The sequence below is a fragment of the Oncorhynchus clarkii genome, chromosome 2, assembly GCF_045791955.1.
Source record: "Oncorhynchus clarkii lewisi isolate Uvic-CL-2024 chromosome 2, UVic_Ocla_1.0, whole genome shotgun sequence".
NCBI lineage: Eukaryota > Metazoa > Chordata > Actinopteri > Salmoniformes > Salmonidae > Oncorhynchus > Oncorhynchus clarkii.
In genome coordinates this window covers 47,185,234-47,213,153 of record NC_092148.1, presented here as the reverse complement: position 1 = coordinate 47,213,153, position 27,920 = coordinate 47,185,234, and the positions used below count along the sequence as shown (strand labels likewise).

Here is a 27,920-nt window from a genome sequence, read left to right as displayed (position 1 = left end):
CATGCTTCACGTGGGAACTACACATGCAGAGATTCATCTACTCTGTGTCTCACAAAGATTTCCACCGGTCTCATGTCCATTGCTGGTGTTTCTTGGCCCAATAAAGTCTCTTCTTCTTATTGGCATCCTTTAGTAGTGGTCTCTTTGCAGCAATTTGACAATGAAGGCCAGATGCATGCTTTCTCCTCTAAACAGTTGATGTTGATGTGTCTGTTACTTGAACTCTGTAAAGCATTTGTTTGGGCTGCAATTTCTGAGGCTGGTAACTCTAATGAACTTATCCGCTGCAGCAGAGATAACTCTGGGTCTTCCTTTCCTGTGGCGGTCCTCATGAGAACCAGTTTCATCATAGTGCTTGATGGTTTTTACGACTGCACTTGAAGAAACTTTCAAAGTTCTTGAAATGTTCCGGATTGACTAACCTTCATGTCTTCAAGTAATGATGAACTGTCGTTTCTCTTTGCTTATTTGAGCTGTTCTTGCCATAATATGGACTTGGTCTTTGGCCAAATAGGGCTGTCTTCTGTATACCACCCCTACCTTGTCACAACACAACTGACTGGCTCAAATTCTCACCAAGAAGGAAATTAATTATACAAATGTAACTTTTAACAAGGCACACCTGGCACACCACATGGAATTGAAATCAATTCCATGTGACTACCTCATGAAGCTGGTTGAGAGAATGCCAAGAGTGTGCAAAGCTGTCATCAAGGCAAAGGGTGGCTACTTTGAAGAATCTCAAATATAAAATATATTTTGCTTTGTTCAATCATTTTTTTTTGTTACTACATGATTCCATGTGTGTTATTTCACATTTTTGATGTATTCACTATTATTCTACAATGTAGAAAAAAGTCAAAATAAAGAAAAACCCTGGAATGAGTAGGTGTGTCCAAACTTTTGACTAGTATTGTATTTCCACACTGAACTTGGAATAGTAATGTGAAAATTATGATAATGCTCTTTTTAGTGTTAGAGCTGTTTTTAGAAGACCTGTTTTGTTGGGATGGTGTTTTGGCCTACTTGGTGACATCACCAGGCAGTAAATTAGTTAATAGACCAATAACATAGCTAGTTTTCAGCTTTCCTCTCCACTCAGAACAATCCACAACAAAATTCTTGCTTGAGAAGTTTCTCATTTCTAAGAAGCTATTTTTAAAAGTTTTAATTGAAAATAATCACAGTAAGGTATATAATTTCTACCCAGAAATGATTTGATATTGAGATAAAAACGGCTGTATTAGACCTTTAACATCATATTCGAAGATACCCACAAATTAATTATACATGTTTAAATTTTAACAGTTTGTCTTAAAGGAAATATGCACCCATTTTGAATGTTATATAATTTGTAGGCATCTCTGAGCAATGTTCTATCAATTCCCAGGGTCATTTCATGTTTATCTGAGCTCTTGCCGTTCACACGGGCAGAAATGTAGCTGGTATGACTGCCTTTCTAGGGAGTTTTTCCTAGCTTCTGTGCTTCTACTAGAGGTCGACCGATTAATCTGCGTTTTTCAAGTTTTCATAACAATCGGTAATCTGCATTTTCGGAAACCCAATTATGGCCCATTACGTTGCATTCCACGAGGAAACTGCGTGGCAGGCTTGAGCAGCTGTTACGCGAGTGCAGCAAGGAGTCAAGGTAAGTTGCTAGCTAGCATTAAACTTATCTTATAAAAAAACAATCAATCTTTACATAATCACTAGTTAACTACACATGGTTGATGATATTACTAAGTTAACTAGCTTGTCATGCGTTGCGTATAATCAATGCGGTGCCTGTTAATTTATCATCGAATCACAGCCTACTTCGCCAAACGGGGGATGATTTAACAAAAGCACATTCGCGAAAAAAGCACAATCGTTGCATGAATGTACCTAACCATAAACGTCAATGTCTTTCATAAAATCAATGCACAGAAGTATATATTTTTTTAAACCTGCATATTTAGTTAAAATAAATTCATGTTAGCAGGCAATATTAACTAGGGAAATTGTGTCACTTCTCTTGCATTCATTGCACGCAGAGTCGGGGTATATGCAACAGTTTGGGCTGCCTGGCTCGTTGTGAACTATTTTGCCAGAATTGTACATAATTGTGACATAACATTGAAGGTTGTGCAATGTAACAGCAATATTTAGACTTAGGGTTGCCACCCGTTCAATAAAATATGGAACGGTTCCATATTTCACTGAAAGAATAAACGTTTTGCTCATAAGCATTCATTCAAACTTTACTGCGTTTGCCAGCAGGTCTTAGCAATGCTTGAACCACTGCATCCAGTTTGCTGAGTAGAGTGTTTGAAGCTATTTTGTAGATGACATCGCCGAAGTCGAGGATTGGTAGGATAGTCCGTATTACTAGGTTAAGTTTGGCGGCGTGAGTGAAGGAGGCTTTGTTGCAAAATAGAAAGCCGATTTTGGATTTGATTTTGAGTCTGGAAGGAGAGTTTACAGTCTAGCCAGACACCTAGGTATTTATAGTTGTCCACATATTCTAGGTCAGAACCGTCCAGAGTAGTGATGCTAGTCGGGCGGGCGCGTGCGGGCAGCGAATGGTTGAAAAGCATGCATTTGGTTTTACTGGCGTTTTAAGAGCTGTTGGAGGCCACGGAATGGCATTGAAGCTCGTTTGGAGATTTATTAACCTTTTGCGTGTAGAGGGCAATATTTTCATTTTTGACTAAAAAATTTACCCATTTGAAACTGCATATTTCTCAGCCCCAGAAACTAGAATATGCATATAATTGTCAGATTATGATAGAAAACACTCTAAAGTTTCCAAAACGGTCACAATATTGTCTGTGAGTATAACAGAACTGATATTGCAGGCGAAAACCTGAGGGAAAATCCAATCAGGAAGTGCCTCTTATTTTGAATCCTCTCAGTTCCTATGCATGCCTATCCTCCATTTAAAGGGATATCAACCAGATTTATTTTTCTATGGCTTCCCTAAGGTGTCAACAGTCTTTAGACATAGTTTCAGGCTTTTATTTTGAATAATGAGCGAGAAAGATCACATTGCGTAAGTGGATAGGTGTGGGCTATCAGAGTGAGTTTTGCGCAACAGAGTAAAACAGCCGTTGTTTCTCCCTGTCCTATTGAAAAACCTACACTCTGGTTGATATATTATCGAATATATATTTTAAAAACAACCTGAGGATTGATTATACATTTTTTTTTTTACATGTTTCTGTGGACATTATGGATATTATTTGGAATTTCCATCTGCGTTGTCGTGACCGCTCTTCCCAGTGGATTTCTGAACATAACGCAACAAACAAATGGAGGTTTTTTGGATATAAAACTCATCTTTATGGAACAAAAGGAACATTTGTTGTGTAACTGGTAGTCTCGTGAGTGAAAACATCCGAAGATCATCAAAGGTAAACGATTCATTTGATTGCTTTTCCGATTTTCGTGACCAAGCTACCTGATGCTAAGTGTACATAATGCTATGCTAGGCTATCGATAAACTTACACAAACGCTTGGATTGCTTTTGCTGTAAAGCATCATTTCAAAATCTGAGACGACGGGTGGATTAACAAAAGGCTAAGTGCAATATTGCACTTGTGATTTCATGAATATTAATATTTTTTTAGTAATATTATTTGACTGTGGTGCTATGCTATTCAGCGGTTGCTGATGTCAATTATCCCGCTTAAGGGATGGGTTGTGTCAAGATGTTAACCTTTTACGACTAGGGGGTGATATTTTAATTTTTGGATAAAAAACATTCCCGTTTTAAACAAGATATTTTGTCACGAAAATATGCTCGACTATGCATATAATTGACAGCTTTGGATAGAAAACACTCTGACGTTTCCAAAACTGCAAAGATATTGTCTGTGAGTGCAACAGAACTGATGTTACAGGCGAAACCCAGATAAAAATCCAATCAGGAAGTGCCGCATTTTTTGAAACCGCCTCATGCCAATGACTCCTTATATGGCTGTGATTGAGCTACGAATGAGCTTACGTTTTCTCCGTATTCCCCAAGGTGTCTACAGCATTGTGACGTCTTTTTACGCATTTCTGTTGAAGAATAGCCGTAAGGGACCACATTTAGCAAGTGGTCACATGATGTCTCCCGCAGAAAATATTGCGTAAAATACTGAGGTAGCCATTTTCCCAATCGCTTCTTATGAGAAACCAATTGCCTCGACGGATATATTATCGAATATATATGTTAAAAACACCTTGAGGATTGATTCTAAACAACGTTTGCCATGTTTCTGTCGATATTATGGAGCTAATTCGGCATTGTAGTGATAGCATTTTCCGGTCGATTTCTCAGCCAAGCATGATGAACAAACGGGAGCTATTTCGCCTACAAAAATAATATTTTTGGAAAAAAGGAACATTTGCTATCTAACTGGGAGTCTCCTGAGTGAAAACATCCGAAGTTCTTCAAAGGTAAATTATTTAATTTGATTGCTTTTCTTATTTTCGTGAAAATGTTGCCTGCTGCCAGCAGAGCCTAGCATAGCATTATGCCATGATAAACTTACACAAATGCTTGTCTAGCGTTGGCTGTAACGCATATTTAGAAAATCTGAGATGAGTGTTATTAACAAAAGGCTAAGCTGTGTCTCCAACATATTTAATTTGTGATTTTCATGAATAGGAACATTTTCTAGGGGTATTTATGTCCGCTGCGTTATGCTAATTCGTTTGAGGCTATGATTACGCTCCCGGATCCGGGATTGCTAGTCACAAGAAGTTTAACACATGGTCCAAAGAAGGGCCAGATGTATACATAATGGTGTCATCTGCGTAGAGGTGGATCAGGGAATCACCCACAGCAAGAGCGACACCGTTGATATATACAGAGAAAATCGTTGGCCCGAGAATTGAACCCTGTGGTACCCCCATAGAGACTGCCAGAGGTCCGGACAACAGGCCCTCCGATTTGACACACTGAACTCTATCTGAGAAGTAGTTGGTGAACCAGACGAGGCAGTCATTTGAGAAACCAAGGCTATTGAGTCTGCCGATAAGAATGCGGTGATTGACAGAGTTGAAAGCCTTGGCCAGGTCGATGAAGACGGCTGCACAGTACTGTCTTTTATCGGTGGCGGTTATGATATCATTTAGTACCTTGAGCGTGGCTGAGGTGCACCCGTGACCAGCTCGGAAACCGGATTGCACAGCGGAGACGGTACGATGGGATTCGAAATGGTCAGTGATCTGTTTATTAACTTAAGTCAGGGCAGGATGGATATAGGTCTATAGTAGTTTGGGTCTAGAGTGTAAAGGGGGATGACCGCGGCAGCTTTCCAATCTTTAGGGATATGTTCTGAGCAAGAAACTTAAACGTGAGCTTTTTTACATGGCACAAATTGCACTTTTACTTTCTTGTCCTCTGTGTTTCTTGCATTATTTAAACCAAATTGAGCATGTTTCATTATTTATTTGAGACTAAATAGATTTGTATCTATTATATTAAGTTAAAATAAGTGTTCATTGTTCATTCAGTATTGTTGTAATTGTTATTATTTTATTTATATATATAAATCCGGCAATTAATCAGTATCTGCTTTTTTTGGTCCTCCAATAATCGGTATTGGCGTTGAAAAATCATAATCGGTCGACCTCTAGCTTTTCCATCTGCATTGCTTGCTCTTTGGGGTTTTAGGCTGGGTTTCTGTATAAGCACTTTGTGACATCTGCTGATGTAAAAAGGGCTTTATAAAAACATTTGATTTGAAGTCAATACGAATACGACTTTTAGATCACGGAAACCTCTCATACATGTATTTCAATACTGACAATGTTATAATGCGGGAGGTTGTCTTGATCATATTTTTGCAATATTCCTACCTCTATAAATATGTAATTTAAGAGGTTCCACCACATTTTTCCTATTTTTATGCCTCTTCAGGCCAGGGTGCATTGCTTAGTGCCGTTCCATGGCTGTTGCTAATCTGCAGGGTGAACATGGTGAGATTGTAGACTCCTAACTAGCTACTAGGGCTGTGACGGTTATGGAAATTTGTAAGACGGTAATTTCCAGCTAAATGACCACGGTCTCCGTAATAACCGTTCGAATAAACATTTTCTATTTGACCATTTTTAAAAGGGTAGATTCTGCGGCTAATGGGCTTTGGAAAAACGGGGTCATCTTGTTACGAAGTTGCCTTGATGTTGCTATGCTTCTCACTGAAACCGGCATTCTATTTTTCAGCAAGGAAACAATGTTTCTGCCTTGTATAAATGCTTTATAAACAATGTAGCTAGCATAAATTGGGACTAAAAGACAGTTGTTACTACTGGTCTCTTTTACCGGGTTTGGGTGGAAGAAAAGCAACATAATAGTTATGGCTAATATGGCGATTTTATATAATTGTTAGTAATCAAGTGAATTGTTAGTAATCAAATCAAAATCAAATTTATTTGTCACATACACATGGTTAGCAGATGTTAATGCGAGTGTAGCAAAATGCTTGTGCTTTTAGTTCCGATTCCAAAACTACTACCTTATACACAAGTGTAAAGGGATAAAGAATATGTACATAAAGATATATGAATGAGTGATGGTACAGAACGGCATAGGCAAGATGCAGTAGATGGTATAGAGTACAGTATATACATATGAGATGAGTAATGTAGGGTATATGCGGTCAGCTGTAGGGCTGGCTCAGGGAAGAGGACGCCCCTGCCTTGCATAGTCCCGTGGGAAATATTAATTGGGCATGGGACACAAGCTAAGGCTTGATCACCATTTAGCTGGCCACCTTTGATGAGGGTGTTTAGTGATTAAAGGCCGAAACACCCACTGATTCAAAGGCACACTACTGAGGATGTGTCCCAAAATTGATATCTTAACCCAGTCTAAGAAATAAACCTCCCATGCCACTCTGTCAACATCACGGCAAATCTCATGTGAGTGCATACTATCTATTGGCACAATGGACAGTTTTTAACATCTCGTCCCGTGTTTTATGAATCTTCTATAAACAAAGTGGCATAGTTTAAAGTGGCTAGTGATACATGTATTACATAAAGATGGCAAGATGCAGTAGATGATATAGAGTACAGTATATACAGATGAGTAGTGTAGGGTATGTAAACATTATATTAAGTGGCATTGTTTAAATGGCTCGTGATATATTTTTACATCAATTTCCATTATTAAAGTGGCTGGAGTTGAGTCAGTATGTTGGCAGCAGCCACTCAATGTTAGTGGTGGCTGTTTAACAGTCTGATGGCCTCGAGATAGAAGCTGTTTTTCAGTCTCTCGGTCCCTTCTTTGATGCACCTGTACTGACCTCGCCTTCTGGATGATAGCGGGGTGAACAGGCAGTGGCTCGGGTGGTTGTTGTCCTTGATGATCTTTATGGCCTTCCTGTGACATCGGGTGGTGTAGGTGTCCTGGAGGGCAGGTAGTTTGCCCCCGGTGATGCGTTGTGCAGACCTCACTACCCTCTGGAGAGCCTTACTGTTGTGGGCGGAGCAGTTGCCGTACCAGGCGGTGATACAGCCCGACAGGATGCTCTCCATTGTGCATCTGTAGAAGTTTGAGTGCTTTTGGTGACAAGCCAAATTTTATTATTTTAGTTATTTTCCTGATACCGCTCTCCGAGGGCCCTCACCTCCTCCCTGTAGGCCGTCTCGTCTTTGTTGGTTATCAAGCCTACCACTGTAGTGTCGTCCGCAAACTTGATGATTGAGTTGGAGTCGTGCATGGCCACGCAGTCGTGGGTGAACAGGGAGTACAGGAGAGGGCTCAGAACGCACCCTTGTGGGGCCCCAGTGTTGAGGATCAGCAGGGTGGAGGAGATGTTACCTACCCTCACCACCTGGGGGCGGCCCGTCAGGAAGTCCAGTACCCAGTTGCACAGGGCGGGGTCGAGACCCAGGGTCTTGAGCTTGATGACGAGTTTGGAGGGTACTATGTTGTTAAATGCTAAGCTGTAGTCGATGAACAGCATTCTCACATAGGTATTCCTCTTGTCCAGATGGGTTAGGGCAGTGTGGTCGCGATTGCTTCGTCTGTGGACCTATTTGGGTGGTAAGTAAATTGGAGTGGGTCTAGGGTGTCAGGTAGGATGGATGGAGGTGATATGGTCCTTGACTAATCTCTCAAAGCACTTCATGATGACGGAAGTAAGTGCTAGTCATTTAGCTCAGTTACCTTAGCTTTCTTGGGAACAGGGACAATAGTAACTTACAATGTCATGCATGCAAGAAGCCTTGACCTGGTGCACACGTACACGATTTTTACAAAAGTAACTGTTTAACTAACTCTTCAGTGGATTTGGCTATATCAGCTACACCCGTTGCTGACAGGTGTATAAAATCGAGCATACCGCCGTGTAATCTCCATAGACAAACATTGCCAATAGAATGGCCTTGTTGAAATTCACTGAGCTCTTTAGTATGGCACCGTCATAGGATGCCACCTTTCCATCAAGTCAGTTCATCAAATTTCTGCCCTGCTAGAGCTGCCCCAGTCAACTGCAAGTAAAAGTGCGGTTATTGCACTTACTTGCAGCAACGGCTGCTCCTAGAAGTGGTAGGCCTCACAAGCTCACAAAACAGGACTGCCAAATGCTAAAGCATGTAAAAATCTTCTGTCCTCGGATGCAACGCTCACTGCCGATTTCCAAACTGCCTGTGGAAGCAACATTGGGAGCTTCATGAAATGGGTTTCCATCACCGAGCAGCCACACACAAGCTCAAGATCAACATGCGCAACGCCAAGTGTCAGCTGGAGTGGTGTAAAGCTCACCGCCATTGGACTCTGGTGCAGTGGAAACGTGTTCTCTGGAGTAATGAATCACGCTTCTCCATCTGGCAATCCAACGGACAAATCTGGGTTTGGCGGATGCCAGGAGAACGCTACCTGCCAGAATGCATAGTGGCAACTGTAAAGTTTGGTGGAGGAGAAATAATGGTCTGGTGCTGTTTTTCATGGTTTGGGCTGGGCCACTTAGTTCCAGTGAAAGGAAATCTTAACGCGACAGCATACAAAGGGCATTCTAGACAATTCTGTGCTTCCAACTTTGTGGCAACAGTTTGGTGAAGGCCCTTTCCTGTTTCAGCATGAAAGGTCCAGTGTGAGGTCCATACAGAAATGGTTTGTTGAAATTGGTGTGGAAGAACTTGACTAACCTGCACAGAGCCCTGACCTCAACCCCATCGACCACCTTTGGGATGAATTGGAACGCCGACTGCGAGCCAGGCCTAATCGTCCAACATCAGTGCCGACCTCACAAATGCTCTTGTGGCTGAATGGAAGCAAGTCCCCGCATCAATGTTCCAACACCTTCCCAGACGAGTGGAGGCTGTTATAGCAGCAAAGGTGGGACCAACTCCATATTACTGAGCATGCTTTTGAATGAGATGTTTGACAAGCAGGTGTCCACATACTTTGTCATGTCGTGTATCTTCTTCCATCACTCCAGTGTCCCTGCACATTATAAATATGGAATTGGAGTTCACTTTTTACAAACATTTCCTGTATATAGTATGCCCCCCCCATTTCTTGTAGTCCACGATCAGCTCCTTTGTCTTGCTGATGTTGAGGGAGAGAATGTTGTTCCGGCACCAGGCTGCCAGGTCACTGACCACCTCCCTGTAAGCAGACTCACTGTTGCTGGTGATCAGGCCTACCTACCACTTTTGTCGTCAGCGAACTGTATGGTGTTGGAGTCGTGCTTAGCCATGCAGCCATGGGTGAACAGGGAGTACAGGGGAGGTTTAAGCCCACACCCCATGTGAGCCCCCTTAACCTCATCACCTGGGGTCGGCCCGTCAAGGATCCAGATGCAGAGGGAGGTGTTTAGACCCAGATTCCTAAGCTTGGAGGGGATAATGGTGTTGAATGCTGAGCTGTAGTTAATGAAAAGCATTTCTCACATAGGTATTCCTTTTATCTAGGTGGGTGAGGGCAGTGTGGAGAGCAGTTGAGTCTGTGTCGTCTATGGATCTGTTGGTGCGGTATGCAAATTGGAGTGGGTCTGATGTGGCTGGGATGGCATTAATGTGTGCCGTAACCAGCCTCTCAAAGCACTTCATGATTTAAAAAGGGAGTACTACAGTTGTCGTTGTGGCATGAAGCCTTAGAGTTCTTAGACTGAAGTGATTGTGGTCATCTTAAAACATGTGGGGATGACAGACTAGGAGGTTGAACATTACTGTGATTATGCCTGCCAGCTGTTCTGCGCATGCTCTGAGAATGCTCCCTGGAATCCCGTTGGGCCACTCAGTCTTGCAGGTGTTGACCTGATTTTAAAGACCCTTCTCACGTCGGCCTCAGAGCGAGATCACCCAATCCTATGGGCCGAGTGACGGCCCTCACACCCGGCTCGATGTTGCAGTCAAAGCGTGCACAGAATGCATCGAGTTCGTCTGGTCGAAAGGCATCGCTGGGCAGATCACGGTTGGGTCTGTAATGGACTGTAACCCCTGCCACATGAGGCGGGCGTCGGGGGCCTGTGTAATATGATTCCAACATTATTCCTATATTGTCCTTTTGCTCTTTTGATGACTCTGCGGAGGTCATACCAGGACTTCTTGTACTTATTCCTGTCCTCGGCCGTAGCCTCAGGGTTGTCTATGATAGCTCTGTGTTGTTAGCTTGTCAATGTTATCGGCGTAGTCTCTAAACATATTTCAATTAGCACTAGCAAAGCAGTCCTGTAGCATAACCTTGGATTCTGGTGACCATTTCTCAACGGAGTGAATCGTGGATACTTCCTGTTTCAGCATCTGCTTGTAAACAGGAAGCAAGAGTACAGAGCCATGATCTGATTTGCCGAATGGCGAACGAGGGAGGGCCTTGTATGCTTGGTTGTGGGTAGAATCGCAGTGGTTTAGGACTTTATCGCCCCTAGTGGTGTTGGAGACGTGTTGTTGGAACTTGTCTTAGTGATGCCAAATTTAAAATCGCCGGCAAACAGAAAGGCAGCCTCTGAATTGGCAATGTCTGAAGAAGCCACACTATAGTAGGTCTATGTGCTGTATGGACCATGTGGTGTGTTTTTTTTCTATTTTTTTTTCTTCTTTTTTTCTTTTTTTTTCTCCCCCTTCCTGCTTCTCAGGGGCATATAAGAACTTCCCTCCCTCTGCCTCCAGCTGAGCCCTCCTGGCTGTCTCCCTCCAATGTGGAGGGCTCTAACAAAGGTTACTAAGAGCTCAAGTGTAGCTCTCAAGTGTCCACAGGACGAGACCGTTTCAATCGCATCTTTGAGGGTTGCCCTTTGATGGGCTAGTAGGCTATTTATACCGACCATAAAGATGCTTTTCCCCCAGATTCTCCTACAACGGCTGTCTTGTTTGCTGTTGAGGTAATAGGGCCAACTATGATGTCAGACTTGATTTATAACCCTATTTGATTAACAGTATTTAAGGCTACCCCCTGCCAGGTCCCATAAAAAGGACAAACACACAGTAAATCGTCCCCCCCCCCCCCCCCCCACCTCGGCTGCTGTTTAAAGGACTCTTGATTAACATGGAAATTGGCTTCTTGGCAAGAACACCAAGCCATGTCTCTCCGGGAAAAAACTGCCAACAGCCTGAAGCATGAAAGGCAGCAAAGCGATTTGCTGAATCTCTTGTTTGTAGCACATTTTGTTAGATTGGCTCTGCAAAACCACTTTAGGCGCATCCCACTTTTCTTTCTTCAAGCGAAACCCTCCAATGCAGAAAAAAAAGAGCAAAAGCTCTATGCAGACTGCAGATAATATAATGAGCAAAGAGAAGCAGTTGGAAGTACAATTTTCCCCCCAAGAACAGGAGACGGTGCATTTGCTTGCTTCAGACCAGCGCACGTCGTGGTTTTCCTCTAAATGCATATCCAATGGCCTAAGTCAGGTTCCATGGGTAAATATTTACCAAAAATGATGAATGTGCACTGCAACAGTACTTATTTCATATTTGCTTGCTCCCCAGTCTCTACCCTTCCAAAGAGCAGATCTAATTCCCTGTCCGGAAGAGCATTTTGTGTCTTCATAATAGCGGAATTAGCCGTTGAAGTGACTTGGCAGTGTCGTGGATGCTAATTAGCTTTTTTTACTCTTGTGAGAGCTGCAGTTGATGCCAAGGTGAAAGGTCAGAGTCTCCTCGAATGTAAGTCATGGAAGCCTGTTTGATCTTGAAGCCGAGGAACCATCATCACATTTTGGTATTCTCAACGTGAAATAACCAACTTGGTCAATGTAAAACTAAAGAAAGTTCTAAATGTGCAGTGATTTTGATTTGACATCCAATTTTTTGCAAATGTTAATGAGTCTTGTTTAGTTACTCATACGTTTTGAGTGAGTGGTGGGGCTAAAAAGGAGGTTACCCGAGCACCTTGTGCTGCGACTTCTTGACACACTTCTCTCCCTATCCGCTACACCCCTCCCCTCTGCTTTCCCCATCCTATACACCCCTCTTTCTCTCCCCCTCTACTCTTTCTCCCCCTCTCCCTTCTGTTCTCCAGAAAAAGGTGGTGGAGCAGCTGAGGAAGGACCTGCTGGTGAAACAGGAGCCGGAGGTGAAGGTTCAGGTGCTGGCTACAGACAAACACGTCCTCCAGATCCCCTCCTCCACTACTCTGCAGGCCCTACAGCAGACCACACACACCCAGGCCCTGCAGCAGGTAGCTGCACAGACACTGTCGACCTCTACTCAATTGCTTGTTATGTTGCACAGAGGCTCGTAACTTTGCAGTAGCCTACACAAGGTTTGCAAAATTCCCTAGGTTTTCAGAAATCCCCGTTAGTGGAACGTTGCAATGGAGAGATTTTTGGTCATGTTTGTGGAATTTTGCAAACCTAGCCTACCCTAGCCTCAAACTTGTCAGTGTTCACAAACTTGTACTACTATAGAGCAGGGGACTTCAACCACTTCTTACCCAGGGACCCCCTCCCAGGAAAAATGGCGACCCAGGGAGCCCCATCATACGTTAGCAAAAAATGGTCTTATCATCAGGTCAATGATAATGGAAAGGAAAAGTAATTAACATTTGTAAATGAGGGGCCTCCCGGGTGGCGCAGTGGTTAAGGGTGCTGTACTGCAGCGCCAGCTGTGCCATCAGAGTCCTGGGTTCGCGCCCAGGCTCTGTCGTAACCGGCCGCGACCGGGAGGTCCGTGGGGCGACGCACAATTGGCCTAGCGTCGCCCGGGTTAGGGAGGGCTTGGTCGGTAGGGGTGTCCTTGTCTAATCGCGCACCAGCGACTCCTGTGGCGGGCTGGGCGCAGTGTACGCTAGCCAAGGTGGCCAGGTGCACGGTGTTTCCTCCGGCGCATTGGTGCGGCTGGCTTCCGGGTTGGATGTGCGCTGTGTTAAAGAAGCAGCGGCTTGGTTGGTTGTGTATCGGAGGACGCATGACTTTCAACCTTCGTCTCTCCCGAGCCCGTACGGGAGTTGTAGCGATGAGACAAGATAGTAGCTACTACAACAATTGGATACTACGAAATTGGGGAGAAAAAGGGGTAAAATTCAAAAAAATATAAATAAAAAAAAAAATTGTAAATGAATAGATTTTGACCTCCCGCAATATAATTGGAAGAGGAAGTGTAAACTCTAACAGCCTGTTTTCTAGAAAGGTAACTCCAAACACATTTTATTGTTTAGCTGGTTAATCGACTAAGGTCGATGTCCACATGGAAATCTAATTGGCATAATAAAATAATCCCAATAAAAGTCTGTCATCTTAAGCTAGAGATCTGTTATTTTACATTGGATGTATCTCAATCCACCGCATCCACCTATGTAACACTTCCCCGTTTGTGGTGAAAGGTGACCGAGCTTGAGCGGTGTTTGTCAGACCATGAGACATCCCGAAAATCGGTCTTCACACATAATCGTTTGTAGCGTCCGAACGGTTTGGCCTAAGTATGACCCCTCTATGGAAAGATGAGACACTAACGAGCACGTACATGTTGCTCTAGGGCGCCCACAGGCCTCAAGACTCATCTGAAAAAAATGTATGGGAGTGTTTAGCGTAAATAAATAAGAATAGGGGTTTAAATACATTTTATATTTGTTTTGATATTTCAAGGGGTCTTAAAATTCTAAATCAAATGGCAAAATTATCCTTGGTATGACTTTTTTTTTAAACAATCCCATATAGCTTAGTAAACACCCCCGCCCCCCCGGCCCAGTTTAGAGGGTCTCGGGCTATATATATCTTATCTTGACAGACTCTTCAGAACACACCTCCTTTAGATTTTTTGAGGGAGACTATCTGTTCTATGTAGTGAATCTGTTATTCATTACTAATATTGGCTAATAGCAGCAAGAAATAATAATAGGCCCCAAAAAATAATTTTCATCAATTATTTTTCGGAATTGTTTTGGATACTACAAGGGGTCTTTTTACATTTTTTAAATCGAATAGAAAAATGGTCCTTGGTATGAGCTTCTTAAAACAATTAAATCACCCTAAGAAACACCATCAGAGGCCCCTGGTCAAAAGTGTCTGACTTTCTGGGTTGTTCCTTGTACTGACATTAGTTACGTTATGAGATGTCCTTCAGCGATGCCAGTTCTTTTCGGCAGTACTTCTTCGTTCTCAGACCTTGCAAACCTCGATCCCCACTAGACGGACACAGCTGTAAAACCTCAAACCTACGTCATTCATGGCTCTGTAGATTTATCTCTAGCTCTTAGCGCAATGGGAAGTGCTCAGCTGGCAGGTTTCCTGTGGCGTTTGATGTAATCAGAGCTGCATATGTCTGCGGCGCTCCTCTGGCTCAAGCCTGCCTTCATGGCAATGGGAAACGACTTGGCCGATAGACTTGCTGACTAGGCCCTGTTCCTCTGGGTCCTGTTGAGGGGGGAGGTAGGGGATTGAGGAAAGGGAGGGGACTCCCTACAGGGAATGGTTTGAAGTTAGCCCTAGTATTGAGTCCCCAGGCTTCACATTACAACATTTGTTGTATCTAGCTTAAGCAATCTCACTTTTCCACTCCCTTTTTCAACACAATCTCATTACTCTCTCCTATTTTTCTCTGTGCTCCGATGAATCAACTATTTCCTTCTTTCTTTCCTTTCTCTCCTCTCTCTGTCAGAAGACGCTGACAGTCACCCCAGTCATCTCCACTAAGACTCTACCTGTAGTGCTGAAAGCTGCCACTCCCACCATGCCTTCCTCTGTTGTGGCGCAGCGCCCTGCCACCGTCGCCATGGTCGCTGCCATCAGCCATGCCTCCAAGCCTAGTATCGTCAACTCCAATTCCCAGAACACACCAGTGAACCTTCAGGTGGCTAGCAAATTGACCAATCAGTGTTTTGAGCCCGTCCGACTGGTGTCGAAGAATGCACTTGTGGTAAGGGTCATTCATTTCCTATCATTGTCATCTTTTCTAGTTCAACTCTTTCAAACACTTATATAATAACTGGTAGCAGTTTGGGGACCCCAAAGTGTTTTCAAATTAAGCAGTAAAGATTCAATCTGTTTTTGTTTTTGGTCTCTTACAAAGTTTATTAGAGAAAAGTGGCTAGAACGTGTTTCCTGTGTAGATGTGTATGGAAATATGCATGGTCAAAATTGAGATTTCTTTTATTGAAAACCATGTCTCTTAATGAGGAGGTGCTTTGGGGCAGTGGTGTGTGGTGGCGCTTGGTACAAAGTCATCTTTCTCTCTGTAAAACTACTTGCAGAAGTCTGAGTATAGATATATAATTGTCTGCAGCTCAGGTAGAGAGAATACAGTATTTGCTGTGGTTTTGTCTCAGGTGCAGGCCACCACCACCCCCACCTCAGCACAGCCAATCAAAGTTCCTCAGTTTGTCCCTCCTCCTAGACTGACGCCTCGACCCACCTTTCAACCACAGGTGCGTCCCAGTAAGACCCGCCCCCTAACCTTAATCCCCACCAACAAAGATTTTCTATTATATTGACATGATAGTGAAGTGACCGCTCTAACAATGGAAATGCATGTCCTCAAATGTGGAAGACAGGTGGGAGGAGGCCATGTGGCAGGCGGGAGAATGCCATGTGTGTCCACCTATATCAGTGCATTGGTAACAACCATTACGGAACTTATATTAGATCAAATAAGCATTTTAGCAAATTAGCTATTACATTTTTTGGTTGACCAAATTTGACACTCATTGACCTCTATACAAAAATGTGTGGGGTTATTTTACTATGAAAATGTATGCACTCACTACTGTAAGTCGCACTGGATAAGAGCGTCTGCTAAATAAATGACATGTACATTATCGTGGACAGATTTTGGGCAGATAAAAACCTCTCACTTTGCCGCTTCCACTCTGCCATCAATACAATCCAATGTGAGAGTGGCCACATGAAATTTAAGCTTTTAACTCAGCAGTCACTAGAGGGCGACAGTGTACACAAGGACAGTGCAGTCAGTCTTGGCTCCAAGTTATTGTTTGTTGCTTTTTTCATAACCTTTCCTCTTGTCTTCTATTGCTTTCAGAATGTGTGCTTGTGTTGTTGCATTTGTCTGTGTTAATACATTCCTTTGCTGCTGTTGTGTGTCTTTGTCTTTATGGTGAAATCTCTTGTTGTCCAGCAGCTTCTGAATGTTTTGCGTTTTGGCTGTTGGTATAAGGGTAATTCCACGGTAACAGAGTGATGCTGAGACTCAAATGTTTCACTTTTAAAATGTATGTTAAACAAAAACCAATGATTGCTAAGTTAAACAAACCATACAACTCGATAGCTGGATGTACAAGGACTACTTTTAACAATTTCCACAGAACATTTGACAAGCACATTTACCCGAAGACCAGTGCAGATCAGGGTTTCCGTTAGGAAAATGTGGTGTCGGACAACATTTTGGGGATAAAAAATAAATAAAAAAAACGGTCATTTTGAGGGACCCATATACGGGACCCATATACTTTGGGTTCATAACCCATTAGGGCATCTACCCACGGTGCTCAGAATGATGGAAATCACATTTATATTATGGTAATGGGTCTTAACAGAAAATGCAACTCATGTAACGAAGAAGCCAATAAAATGTCCTTTTCAAACGTTTGCCAAAGTGCAATTTACGAGAAAAGACCATTCTAAATAGCGCACCTGATAGCGGTTCCATATGTCACAGAGATCTGTTAGAAACTTAGAAAGAGGGCAATCTAAAGATGCAACAACTATGATGGTTTGCTAATATGACTAGGATTGTGCTTCTGGACAACGAAAGAATGTTGATATGAAAACCAATAGAACTGGAGAGAAATGTCATAGCGGCGGAAAATGGAAATAAATTGGCCGAAATTATGTAATTATCCCTGTCTGTACAGAAATAAATAAAACGATTCCAAATATTTCACCAGAAAGCCTGACTTAGCCACAGAGGAATCGAGGATCATTAATTTATTTACGTTGCTGTGGATTGTTTCAAATCACGAGCTCGTCGGCCTATGCCTATTGGGGAAGCCTGCAATTTGGGCATTGCGCATGGCAATAGGCCTTGCTGATTATTGACTTGCTGCTGTCAGTGAAAAGCATCTAAAATATGTGTGAAGGTAATGTCTTCAGTACAATAAAAAAAATGGTAGATATAGGCGAGTCTCTCCAGAATGGCTCCGCTGTCTCCCGCAAATTCATGCGCAGTCATTGTTTCATTGAGTGAATTGTTTGCCCTTCAAATTTTTCGGGGGGGGGGGGGGGGGATCAATTCTCCATTACATAGGTCACCAGTAGTAAATGTACCTGTTAATCCCTGTCAGTTGGTTACATACATTTCTGTTAATGCATGTATTATTTACAGTCCTATCATTCACGGAGTGGAAATGTTTGCACAGTTCACAACCTGCTACACCTATAGAAACAAGTTTTGGCTTATTTCATAATCTGTCTTTAGTTTGGAGTGCTCCATGTGAGCAATGAGTGTGTCAGGTTTCTCTGTCATGATAATGTTGAGGTAGCGAGCGCGCCTGAGCACGCATAGAAGTACCTGGCCTGCTGTGTGGAAATGTAGGAGAGTTTTTTTTGTTGTTTTTTAACATCCGTTCCGAATTATAATATATCAGCTTCGATTTATTTTTGGCAATTGCCAGTTTACAGAAACCCTGGTGCAGATGCAAAGTTTAACATAATGACAATTTGTTCTGTTTGTGCCATCATTCTGTTACCAGACTTTGCGTCTGCACTGTTCTTCGATTAAAAAAAATAATTAAAAGTAGTCGTGCATAGTTGCATGTTTTGTTTAACCCTTTAAAACCCATAGCGGCCGTCAACTGCCTTTCTTTAAATGACTTTAGCCGCTGGGAACAGTCTTGTTTTTCTAACAATAATATTGGTGTCAAATATCGCAAAATGTAGTTGCTAACAACCTGTTGTCGTATTCGCGTGGCTGTTGTCATCAACCGGAAACTGGGGTATGTTTTCATTTGGACTTTTAAAAGTTGCGCCGAGCGGCTACGATTTTTCACTGTGGACACGTCCTTGCACTTTGAAAGCGATAATGTCGAGGTGAGTGAAATAAGTAAACAGCAGATATGTTTGGTGTTGATGTTAGACGCTGTGAAACAGCTCTCAGCTTAGCAAATCCTGTCATGATGAGCACATCAACAGTGGAGCAGGAGCTTGAATGATTGCGGTCTCTCATGGAAATAATTGCAGTGTTTTGCTGGATATAGTCTAGAGGTTGACTGATTTAATTGGCAAGGTAGATTAATTGTGGCAGATTTTAAGTTTGGACACCGATTATGGCCGATTACATTGCAATCCACTGCGTGGCAGGCTGACCTGTTACGCGAGTGCAGCAAGGAGCCAAGGTAAGTTGCTAGCTAGCATTAAACTTATCTTGTAAAAAACAATCACTCTTAACATAATCAGTAGTTAACTACACATGGTTGATGATATTACTAGTTTAACTAGCTTGTCCTGCGTTGCATAGAATCAATGTGGTGCCTGTTAACCTGTCATCGAATCACAGCCTACTTTACCAAACGGGTGATGATTTAACAAAAGCGCATTAGCGTCAGGGTATATGCAGCAGTTTGGGCCGCCTGGCTTGTTGCAAACTGTGTGAAGACCATTTTGTCCTAACAAAGACCGTAATTAATGTGCCAGAATTTGACATAATTATGACATAACATTGAAGGTTGTGCATTGTAACAGCAATATTTAGACTTAGGGTTGCCACCCGTTCGATAAAATAGGGAATGGTTCCGTATTTCATTGAAAGAATAAATCATAGTTTCCGGGTTTGACCATATTAATGACCTAAGACTCGTATTTCTGTGTGTTTATTATATTATAATTAAGTCTATGATTTCATATTTAATAGAGCAGTCTGACTGAGCGGTGGTAGGCAGCAGCAGGCTCGTAAGCATTCATTCAAACAGCACTTTCCTGCGTTTGCCAGCAGCTCTTTGCGATGCTTGAAGCACAGCGCTGTTTGACTTCATGCCTATCAACTTCCGAGATTAGGCTGGCAATACTATAGTGCCTATAAGAACATCCAATAGTCAGTATAGGAAATGCAAATGGTATAGAGAGAAATAGTCTTATAATAACTACAAGCAAAAACTTCTTAACTGGGAATATTGAAGAGTCATGTTAGAAGGAACCACCAGCTTTCATATGTTGTCATGTTCTGAGCAAGAAACTTAAACATTAGCTTTTTTACATGGCACATATTGCACTTTTACTTTCTTCTCGAACACTGTGTCTTTGCATTATTTAAACCAAATTGAACATGTTTCATTATTTATTTGAGACTAAATTGATTTTATTTATGTATTATATTAAGTTAAAATAAGTGTTCATTCAGTATTGTTGTAATTGTCATTATTACAAATATAAATATATAAATCGGCCAATTACTCGGTATCGGCTTTTTTGGTCCTCCAGTAATCGGTATCGGTGTTGAAAAATCATAATCGGTTGACCTCTAATATAGTCAGGTAACTAGTTGGCTGTTTTGTCTTATTTCTACCAATTTAATTCATATGGAAATGGCCCAAGCTTCTTCCTATAGCTAGCTAGTTTGTCAGACAAGAAAAGTTGTATGTGGCGGTAAATTTGTTCTGCGTTTGCGAAGCGCCAAACTCAGCTGTCACTTTCACTAGCTAGTTATATAGACAACCAACTAACTAGCCACCAAAATGGAGATGAAAGTCATTTGTGTTTATCTGTTGGACTTAGGTTCGGGTTTGTCAAGTTTGCTAGGTACAGATGTTCATAGGATATACATTGCCTCGTTTTCCTATTATTTGACAGCCTAGCTGTCGCTTAAGGGTAGATGCCCGTGCAGTTGAGCTCATATAATATTGCGTTGCGTTGATATTTGTTTACATTGCCAGCGAAAAACTTGCTTGTTTTGTCATGTTACTACCGATTCAATTCATTTGGAAATGAATTTGTCCCAGCTTCGTAACTAATCAGTCAACACTGGCAAACTCTGTAGTTAGTCTGTCAGGCAAGAAAACGAGTTGAAGGCGACATTGTGCTTCGCTCATAATGCTGTCACTTGATCGTCTCACTCCCTCCCTACAAAGACTAACATCTAACTCTGCCCATTGAAGTAGATGAAGTAATATTCTAAACGTGTTTGGCTAAATTGCACAGAGTCATCTTTGTAATCTTTTTCTTTCAACATCCTATATAAACAATAGTTGATGAGTGGCGGGAGAGGAACATGGAGAGAAGGGTGCAGAGGAGGAAGCAAGCAGACTGAGCATACCCAAGAAGGGAGCCTATGTTTCCATGGAGTGCGCCTGCCCCAAGTCCCACCATTGTTCACCCTTGAGCTACACAGCTTGGTCCTAAAGTGACTGTGAAAGGGGTTTTGGAGTTGTTTTTAAAAGTGGTATGAGTCTTTTTTTTATTATATTTTTTTTATTTATTTTTTCTCTCCCACATCTGGTGTTTAAACATCAACCTGTCCGTCGCCACATATAATTTACTGAGGAGTTGTCAAAGTAGGCTACTATTTAAACTTTTTGTCAGACCTAGTCTGTACTAAATCTTACTGAGAGCGGTAATCTACATTTTGAAATACTCTGAATAGTTGTTTGCATTTTTACATTGTTACAGTAGTAAGAATCTTTGTCAATACGATGGCCTACTTTGTGTGGGTGCGTTTTAGATTTTTTCCTCTTAATGCAACAAGTATTAGATGAAGATTAACTGAATTGTTGTCAAAGTAAGCTACTATTTCTGCATTTGGTGTCAGGCCTGATCGGTACTAAATCTTATTGAGAGAGGTTATCTACATTTTGATATAGTTATTTACATTGTTACAGAAGTAAGTCATTGGCAGTCAAATAGCCTACTTTGTTTGGATTTTGAAATGCATTCTGAATTGTCCTCGTCACATTTTTTGATAATTTTAAATATTTATGTGTAAATACTATTTCTACGTATAATATTTTATACTTGGTACATTTTGAGTCAGTAACTTAGTCAAATTTACTACAATTTGAATACTCAAGTTTTATGTTGTGTGTTTATCGTTTTTTGATAGTGAGAGTCTTTACACAATGGAAGACAAAATTAATGTTGTTCCTATAGGCATGAATGTGGTGTCATATTAAAGAGGTTGTGCTCTTTAAAACTACACTGAACAAAAAATAGAAATGCAACATGTTAAGTGTTGGTCTCATATTTCATGAGCTGAAATAAAAGATTCCATAAATGTTCTATACGCACAAAAAGTGTATTTCTCTCAAATGTTGTGCATACATTTGTTTACATCCCTGTTGGTGAGCATTTCTCCTTTGCCAAGATAATCGATCCACCTGACGTGGCATATCAAGAAGCTGATTGAACAGTATAATCATTAGACAGGTGCAGCTTGTGCTGGGGACAATAAAAAGGTCACTCTAAAATGTGCGGTTTTGTCACACAACACAATGCCACAGATATCGTGTCGAGATCCTGAGGCTCATTGTCGTGCTATTCATCCGTCGCCATCACCTCATGTTTCAGCATGATAATGCACTGCCCCATGTCTCAAGGATCTGTACACGATTTCTGGATGCTGAAAATGTCCCAGTACTTCTATGGTCTGCATACTCACCAGACATGTCACCCATAGAGCATGTTTGGGATGCTCTGGATCGACGCGTACAACAGTGTATTCTAGTTCCTGCCAATATTCAGCAACTTTGCACGTCCATTGAAGAGGGACAACATTCCACAGGCCACAATCAACAGCCCAGTCATGGGAAATCCATAGATTAGGGCCTAATGAATTAATTTAAATTGACTGATTTCCTTATATGAACTGTAACTCAGTAAAATCTTTGAAATTGTTACGTTTACTTTTGTTCGTGTGTAACTTATCTTGTAATTGTCATTTGTTCTTTGTTTTTGTGCTATGTCTGTTTTGAAATATATGTGATTTGTTTTATCTTAAACTCTTAATTCTAGAATGTTGCTGTAGATTATTATTGAGGTCTAAAGGATTACATTTGCAATTATTGATTTTTGTTTCACATCTTGAAGTGAAAAATCTGAGTCTCTGTATCACTCATTTACCGTGGAATTGCCGATAACCTGTTTTTAACCCTGGGTGTGAACGTTTGATTTAATGCCCTGTTATTAAGGTGTGTAATGCCACTGGGAGCTCAGCATCCCTCAGCAGTGGGCTCATTCTTAGTCAAGCTTTAGGCATTCCAGTCCAGCGCGACTCACAGTAAGTCCATCCAACCAGGGGGTTAAACTAAATCGTGGTGGGCTATGGTGTATTGAACTCCTAGGAAATAACAACGCGACTCTAACAGGCCATGTCGACTCCTGCAAGATATTTCTGCTTATATGGATAAGGAACACCAGCAAAGGCAAAAGGAACATTAGCAAAACCACAAAGGTTACCAGTATTTTTGCTGGTTTTGATTGTGTTCCTTTTAAAAATGAATGACTGCTCACATCTGTGGTGTCACTTTTACTTACAACTGACTTACCTAAGTGTTCATAGTCAAGTGGCGACTGTAGTATGCCTCCACCTACAGTCAGTGATATCTCAGCACCACGTTGGCATTACCTGTCCCTGGTCAGTCCCTTTTACACACGTTTATGAAGACCCCTAAGCTCCAAAATGACACGTAATGCCTTATCGACTAATTGGCTAATCTTTGACCCCTATCCTCCCGACTCAGGTCCGTCCGAAGCCCGTCACGCCCAATAACAACGTGCCAATCGCCCCGGCACCCCCTCCGGCCATGATGGCGGCGCCCCAGTTGCTCCAGCGGGGCCCGGTGATGCTGACCACCAAGTTGAGCTCCTCCTCGCTGACCTCCAGCGCCGGGCCCATCCACCAGGTTCGCATTGTCAACGGCCAGCCATGTGCTTCCGCTGGCGCCAAAAGTGGCCAGCACACAGGCACTGTGACAGGCATCGTTATCACGGCCCCGGCATCGGCACGCCTCGCCACCCCCAAGCAGACACTGCAGATCAGCAGCCTCTCCTCAGACACCAAGGTCAGTACCATGGTTAGGGGATGGGGAAAGCGACTTGTCTCCTTTTCAGAATTGAAGTCATTCTACACTTATAACTCTTACTTTGTTGGTTTGTGATTTGAGAGCTTTGTTTTCCTCTCACATGTTTCCAGGCTGTTAAAGCTCACAGGGGATTGGAGCAGAAAATGTTGGCAAGCAGCACCCCTCCTCTGTCTCCAGCACCCAGACAGAAGAGAGAGGACAATCCTCAGGTACACTGGAGTTGGCACTAATGCTTCATTGTAAACTTGGGATTAAACCAGCAAATCAAATGCATACTTTTACATTTTGGGGAGTATCAGCCTACTGATAGAACCTCAGTATTAGACAATCCTTCACAGATAACATTCTGTAATGAGGCAGGCTCTGCCAAAGATACAGTATAAACATATCAAGTAAATTATAGATAGTGCCTTCAGAAAGTATTCACACCCCTTGACTTTTTCCACATTTTGTTGTTACAAACTGGGATTAAAATGGATTTGTAAAAAAAAAATTCTGTCAAAGATGTAGCCAAAATACACAGAAGGTAAAACACAGGAGGTAAAAATATATGAAAAATGAAACACATCTTGATTAGAAAAGTATTCCTTGAGTCAATACATGTTAGAATCATCTTTGTCAGGGATTACAGTTGTGAGTATTTTGGGGTAATTCTAAGAGCTTTGCACACCTGGATTGTACAATATTATTATTTACAAATTCTTCAAGCTCTGTCAATTTGGTTGTTGATCATTGCTATACAGCCATTTTCAAGTCAACTGAAACTAGGCCACTTAGGAACATACAATGTCGTCTTGGTAAGCAACTCCAGTGTATATTTGGCCTTGTGTTTTTGGTTTGTGTCCTGGTCGAAGGTGAATATTTCTCTGTGTCTGTTGGAAAGCAGACTGAACCAGGTTTTCCTCCACAATTTTTTTCCTTTGCTTAGCTCGATTCCATTTCATTTTAATATAAAAATAACAACCCTATTAATTTCCGATGACAAGCATACCCATAACATGATGCAGCCATTTCCATGCTTGAAAATATGAAGTGTAGTATTATGTGATGTTGTGTTCAATTTGCCCCAAACATAATATTTTGTATACAGGACATGAAGTTAATTTCTTTGCCACATTTTTATCCGTTTTACTTTAGTACCTTATTGCAAACAGGATGCATGCTTTGTAATATTTGTATTCTGTACAGGCTTCCTCCTTTTCACTCTGTCAGTTAAGTTCGTATTGTGGTGTAACTACAATGTTGTTGATCCATCCTCAGTGTTCTATCACAGCCATTCAAATTTAACTGTTTTAATGGTTTTAAAATCACCATTGGCCTCATTGTGAAATCCCTGAGCGGTTTCCTTCCTCTCCGGCAACGGAGTTGGGAAGAACGCCTGTATCTTTGTATTGACTGGGTGTATTGATACATCAAGTCACTATCCACATGTAATTAATTACTTCACCATGCTCAAAGGGATAGGCCTATTCCATTTTTAACAATCTACCAATAGGTGCCCTTTGCGAGGCATTGGTCTTTGTGGTTGGATCTGTGTTTGAAGTTCACTACTCAACTGAGGGACCAGATAATTGCACGCTATACAATGCCTTCGGAAAGTATTCAGACCACTTGACTTTTTCCACATTTTGAGTTTACAACCTTATTCTAAAATTGATTAAATCGTCCGTCCCCCCCTCGTCCCCCCCTTGTCAATCTACACACAATAACCCATAATGACAAGGCAAAACCCGTTTTTTTTTTTACATTTTTGCAAATTATTATAATCTTTAAAAATGAAATCACATTTAAATAAGTATTCAGACCCTTTACTCAGTACTTTGTTGAAGCAGCGATTACAACCTTGAGTCTTGGATATGAAGAAAAAAGCAATTACAACCTCAAGTCTTCTTGGGTATGATGCTTCAAGCTTGGCACACCTGTATTTGGGGAGTTTCTCCCATTTCTTCTCTGCATATCCTCTCAAGCTCTGTCAGGTTGGTTGGGGAGTGTTGCTGCACAGGCATTTCCAGTTTTCTCCAGAGATGTTCAAGTCCGGGCTCTGGCTGGGCCACTCAAGGACATTCAGAGACTTGTCCTGACTGTGCTGCTGCTCCAGTTTCAACTGTTCTGCCTTATTATTATTCGACCATGCTGGTCATTTATGAACATTTGAACATCTTGGCCATGTTCTGTTATAATTTCCACCCGGCACAGCCAGAAGAGGACTGGCCACCCCACATAGCCTGGTTCCTCTCTAGGTTTCTTCCTAGGTTTTGGCCTTTCTAGGGAGTTTTTCCTAGCCACCGTGCTTCTACACCTGCATTGCTTGCTGTTTGGGGTTTTAGGCTGGGTTTCTGTACAGCACTTTGAGATATCAGCTGATGTACGAAGGGCTATATAAATAAATTTGATTTGATTTGTCCTGAAGCCACTCCTGTCTTGTCTTAGCTGTGTGCTTAGGGTTATTGTCCTGTTGGACAGTCTGAGGTACTGAGCGCCCTGGATCAGGTTCTCATCAAGAATCTCTCTGTCCCTGCAAAACATCCCCACTGATGCTGCCACTACCATGCTTCACTGTAGGGATGGTTTAAGGTTTCCTTCAGACGTTCAATCTTGGTTTCATCAGACCAGAGAATCTTTTTTTTATTTTTTTTTTTTTACACACCTCCCTGACCAATGCCCTTCTCCCCTGATTTCTCAGTTTGTCCGGTTGGCCAGCCCTAGGAAGATTCTTGGTGGTTCCAAACTTCTTCAATCTCAGAATGATGGAGGCCACTGTGTTCTTGGTGACTTTCAATGCTGCAGATTTTTTTGGTACCCTTTTCCAGATCTGTGCTCGGCACAATCCTGTCTCAGAGCTCTACGGACAATTCCTTCGACCTCATGACTTAGTTTTTGCTCTGACATGCACTGTCAGCTGTGGGACCTCATATAGAAAGGTGGACTTACCACAGGTGAATTTGCCACAGGTGAACTCCTATCAGGTTGTATAAACATCTCAAGGATGATCAATGGAAACAGGATGCACCTGAGCTCAATTTCGAATCTCATAGCAAAGGGTTTAAATACTTATGTAAATAAGGTATTTCTGTTTATGTTTATAAATTGGCAAGAAATTTAAAAAAATATGTTTTCACTTTGACATTTTGGGGTATTGTGTGTAGATTGAGAGAGGAAATAATAATCAATTTTACTAAGGATGTAACGTGAGAAAGTCAAGGGTGTGTGTTTTAAATATATTTTGGGGGAATTCTCCTCACACAGGGGCACCATTTTTGTGGGGGGTTGTCCTAATACCCTTTCATTGTTTCCCCCAGAAACTTGCCTTCATGGTTGCCCTCGGACTTGTCACCCATGACCATATGGAAGGTAAGTGCGGCCGGTTAGGCCTAAATTTAAATTCCAGTTGCTACATTCAACTACATTCCCTAGAAGTTTATACTGCAATGCTTGTATTAAGATGCTGCTCTTTGTTTATAGAAATTCAAAGCAGAAGGCAGGAGCGTAAGCGAAGAACAACGGCGAACCCGGTGTACAGTGGAGCTGTGTTTGAGCCCGAGGTATGGCTGTTCTTCTACTTATCACATTAAAAAAATATATATACAGTGCCTTGCGAAAGTATTCGGCCCCCTTGAACTTTGCGACCTTTTGCCACATTTCAGGCTTCAAACATAAAGATATAAAACTGTATTTTTTTGTGAAGAATCAACAACAAGTGGGACACAATCATGAAGTGGAACGACATTTATTGGATATTTCAAACTTTTTTAACAAATCAAAAACTGAAAAATTGGGCGTGCAAAATTATTCAGCCCCCTTAAGTTAATACTTTGTAGCGCCACCTTTTGCTGTGATTACAGCTGTAAGTCGCTTGGGGTATGTCTCTATCAGTTTTGCACATCGAGAGACTGACATTTTTTCCCATTCCTCCTTACAAAACAGCTCGAGCTCAGTGAGGTTGGATGGAGAGCATTTGTGAACAGCAGTTTTCAGTTCTTTCTACAGATTCTCGATTGGATTCAGGTCTGGACTTTGACTTGGCCATTCTAACACCTGGATATATTTATTTTTGAACCATTCCATTGTAGATTTTGCTTTATGTTTTGGATCATTGTCTTGTTGGAAGACAAATCTCCGTCCCAGTCTCAGGTCTTTTGCAGACTCCATCAGGTTTTCTTCCAGAATGGTCCTGTATTTGGCTCCATCCATCTTCCCATCAATTTTAACCATCTTCCCTGTCCCTGCTGAAGAAAAGCAGGCCCAAACCATGATGCTGCCACCACCATGTTTGACAGTGGGGATGGTGTGTTCAGCTGTGTTGCTTTTACGCCAAACATAACGTTTTGCATTGTTGCCAAAAAGTTCCATTTTGGTTTCATCTGACCAGAGCACCTTCTTCCACATGTTTGGTGTGTCTCCCAGGTGGCTTGTGGCAAACTTTAAACGACACTTTTTATGGATATCTTTAAGAAATAGCTTTCTTCTTGCCACTCTTCCATAAAGGCCAGATTTGTGCAATATACGACTGATTGTTGTCCTATGGACAGAGTCTCCCACCTCAGC

General features: G+C 41.9%; 1 protein-coding gene across 4 annotated transcripts in view; it reads left to right on the top strand.

The window, feature by feature from the left end:
* Window positions 1–27,920, top strand: part of LOC139368600 (PHD finger protein 21Ab) — a 75,341-nt gene that overhangs the window by 26,225 nt on the left and 21,196 nt on the right. For 2 of the 4 annotated variants that reach the window (XM_071107662.1, XM_071107676.1), the window contains 7 exons: window positions 12,438–12,596; window positions 15,014–15,271; window positions 15,681–15,779; window positions 23,034–23,354; window positions 23,486–23,584; window positions 26,675–26,726; window positions 26,838–26,917. In XM_071107662.1, coding sequence (XP_070963763.1) covers window positions 12,438–12,596; window positions 15,014–15,271; window positions 15,681–15,779; window positions 23,034–23,354; window positions 23,486–23,584; window positions 26,675–26,726; window positions 26,838–26,917 — 1,068 coding nt within the window. The remainder of the gene's footprint in view (window positions 1–12,437; window positions 12,597–15,013; window positions 15,272–15,680; window positions 15,780–23,033; window positions 23,355–23,485; window positions 23,585–26,674; window positions 26,727–26,837; window positions 26,918–27,920) is intronic. The other 2 variants (XM_071107668.1, XM_071107683.1) reach the window with 2 other exon arrangements.